The sequence below is a fragment of the Vulpes vulpes genome, chromosome 12, assembly GCF_048418805.1.
Source record: "Vulpes vulpes isolate BD-2025 chromosome 12, VulVul3, whole genome shotgun sequence".
Classification (NCBI taxonomy): domain Eukaryota; kingdom Metazoa; phylum Chordata; class Mammalia; order Carnivora; family Canidae; genus Vulpes; species Vulpes vulpes.
The window spans coordinates 171,271,728-171,274,804 of NC_132791.1; the positions used below are offsets into that span (position 1 = coordinate 171,271,728).

The 3,077-nt window shown below is 36.1% G+C and overlaps 1 protein-coding gene across 1 annotated transcript; it reads left to right on the top strand.

Annotated features, from left to right (window-relative positions):
- The first annotated feature begins 2,701 nt into the window (after window positions 1-2,701).
- LOC112912327 (thymosin beta-4-like) lies at window positions 2,702-2,836 on the top strand. The gene has a single exon (XM_072732074.1). The coding sequence runs from the start codon at window positions 2,702-2,704 to the stop codon at window positions 2,834-2,836; it is 135 nt and encodes a 44-aa protein (XP_072588175.1).
- The last annotated feature ends 241 nt before the right edge of the window (window positions 2,837-3,077 follow it).

Consider the following 3,077-nt stretch of genomic DNA (forward strand, 5'->3'; position numbering starts at 1 on the left):
AACATACACAAATCTGATTTGGATTCTGACTCAAACAATTGTGAGAAAAAAACTTGTGGCACCTCTAGCTTTCACTCAGGGATAGAGAGCTACATAGAACATCATTCGCATCATACTTAAAACAACAACAACCAAAAAATATATATATAAAAAGCCAGACAACTACATTCATGATTTTTTTTCAAATCCATTGGAAAATGAGGTCTCAGGGCAACCAGCTGGTCTAAAACACAAGGAGGGACAGATACCTGTAAGGAGAAAAGAGATGTGGCCATTTGTGTACCTGGGGTAAATGCCACTGGATGGACATCTGTGAGAGAATTCAGTGAGAATAGTTAATATAATATTGGCAAATCAAATCAAACATTATATAAAAGAATAGTACCTCATAACCAAGGAGGGGTTTATCCCAGGAATGCTGATTTGAAAATCAATCACATAATTCACAATGGTAAAGGAAAAAAAGAAGAAGAAACATCATGTTTAATGACAAAAAAAACTGAATGCCCTCCCAATGAGTTCAAGAGAGGAATATCCTCTCTCACCACTTATTCAATACCAACTGGATGCATCATGCTTGGCACATTCCAACCAACTCAATAAAACAACAAAAGAAAACCAAGGCTTACAAATTGGAGAAGAAGAAAGAAAACGGTCTCCATTCATATATGACATGATTGTCTATATAAAAAAAATCATAAATTATACACCAAAAATACCTCCTAGAACCAGTATAGGAGTTTGGCACCTTTGCAGGATACAAAGTCGATTCTACATATTGGCAATGACAAATTAGATTTCAAATTTTTTAAAAAATACCACTTATTGTAATAGCACTCCAAAAATGAAATTTAGTTTCATATATGTCATATATGTGCAATATCTGCATGGTGAAACATATGAAACACTAAAGAAAAAAATAAAGAAGATACAAATAATCACATTCATAGATTGGAAGACATAGTATTATTAAATTGCCAATCCTTCCCAATATGATCTATAGATTTAACAGAAAATCACTGGTATACAGTAACTCTCTATACTGCTTTTGAAATTCTTCTGTAAGTCTAAAATTATTGCAAAATAAAAAGCTTTTGAAATTTATAATTAAGGAATCACTATTAATTGGTTTTTAGATGAGATGAAGGTATTGGGGTTATGTTTTGAAAACTCCCCACCTAAGAGACATAGATTTAAATTTTAAATAATTGGAAATTCTCTAAATGGCAGCCATCACAGAATTACTTGTTTCAGACAAGAATCATGGATGCTAAAATTAGTGAGTGAAAGTATTATGAGAAACAAGACACTTGAAGGGTGCCTGGGTGGCTCAGCAGTTAAGCGTCTGCCTTTGGCTCAGGGTGTGATCCTGGAGTCCCTGGATTAAGTTCCACATCGGGCTTCCTGCATGGAGCCTGCTTCTCCCTCTGCCTGTGTCTTTGCCTCTCTCTGTGTGTCTCTCATGAGACACAAATAAATAAAATCTTAAAAAAAAAAAAAAGAAAGAAACAAGACACTTGAATTGGCTCAAATATCTCCCCTACAAGATACTTATTAAATACAAAGAGGATGATAGTAACTTTCCAGCTAAGTAACCTGGCAAACATTATCTTAAGCAAGTACCTCCTGATTCGATGTACAGAGAAGGACACAGTACCATTGCTAAGGACTCCTGCCAAAAATGCATAACCTGAATCTTAATCATGCAAGAGCATTTATTGCATAAAACTGTACTAAAGGACAGTCTACAAAATGACTGACCTGTACTCTTTAAAATGTGGAAATCATGAAACACGGAGACAGACTGGAAGGAGACAAATGATATGGGATTCAAAAGCAACATGTGATCCTGGGTCAGATCCTGGATCTGAAAGAAAAATTGTCTTTGCTGTGAAGGACATTAATGGGGCAGCTGTCAACATTTAAATAAGCTTTTATTTTTTTTAAGAGTTTATTTATTTATTCATGAGAGACACAGAAAGAGAGAGAGGCAGAGACATAGGCAGAGAGAGAAGCAGGCTCCCAGTAGGGAGCCTGATGTGGAACTCAATTCCAGGACCCCAGGGTCACAACCTGAGCCAAAGGCCGACGCTCAACCACTGAGCCACCCAGTCACCCCTTAAATAAGCTTTTAGATTGGCTAACAGTGTTGTGTCATTTTAATTTCTTGATTTTGATCACTGTATAAGGGTACTGTTTTTCAAGTATCACACAATGAGGTGTTGGGGGAGTTTACTTTCAAACAATTCAGAAAGAAAATTATATATACATACATAATATATAAACACACATAGTGAAATATTAGAGAATATTTATTATATTTATAGAGTATATTATGCATTTAAAATGTTTTATTTATATATTTATTAATATATACAGAAAAAATGATCAAGCAAATATGTTAAAATGTTATCTTGTGAATACACAGGAATTTTTTACACTATTTCTGTAACTTTTCTAAAAGTCTGAAATTATCCAAAATAAAAAGTTTTTAAAATTAACAAGAGATAATAATAACATCTTGAGTCCATGGCCTCCCCTATTTCCAAATAGCTTCTGTCTATCCCAGAAGCAAACTGACTCTTTCATCCATTAGACCATCCCAGCCATCTGACTTAAAACAACACGAATTAGATTTGATGGCCATTGTACAGACTATACTTTGCTAGCTCATGCACCTCACTCCACTTTCTCTGCAACCATGTCTGACGAACCTGATATGGCTAAGATAGAGAAATTCAATAAATCAAAATTGAAGAAGACAGAAATGCAAGACATAAATCCACTGCGTTCAAAAGAAACAACTGAACAGGAGAAGCAAGCCAGTGAATCGTGATGAGGCATGTGCCACCCATATGCACTATATATTCCTATATATTCAACAAGCATTGACTTCTTGTTTTGCTTCTCTCAGTATGTATTCCTCCTCCTAGCTGTTTAACTTTATAAGATGCAAAGAGGGGGATCCCTGGGTGGCGCAGCGGTTTGGCGCCTGCCTTTGGCCCAGGGCGCAATCTTGGAGACCCAGGATTGAATCCCACGTCGGGCTCCCGGTGCATGGAGCCTGCTTCTCCCTC

What these genes read in the sequence shown, in the direction of transcription:
- LOC112912327 (XM_072732074.1), top strand. Translation starts at nt 2,702, where the DNA reads ATGTCTGACGAACCTGATATGGCTAAGATAGAGAAATTCAATAAATCA.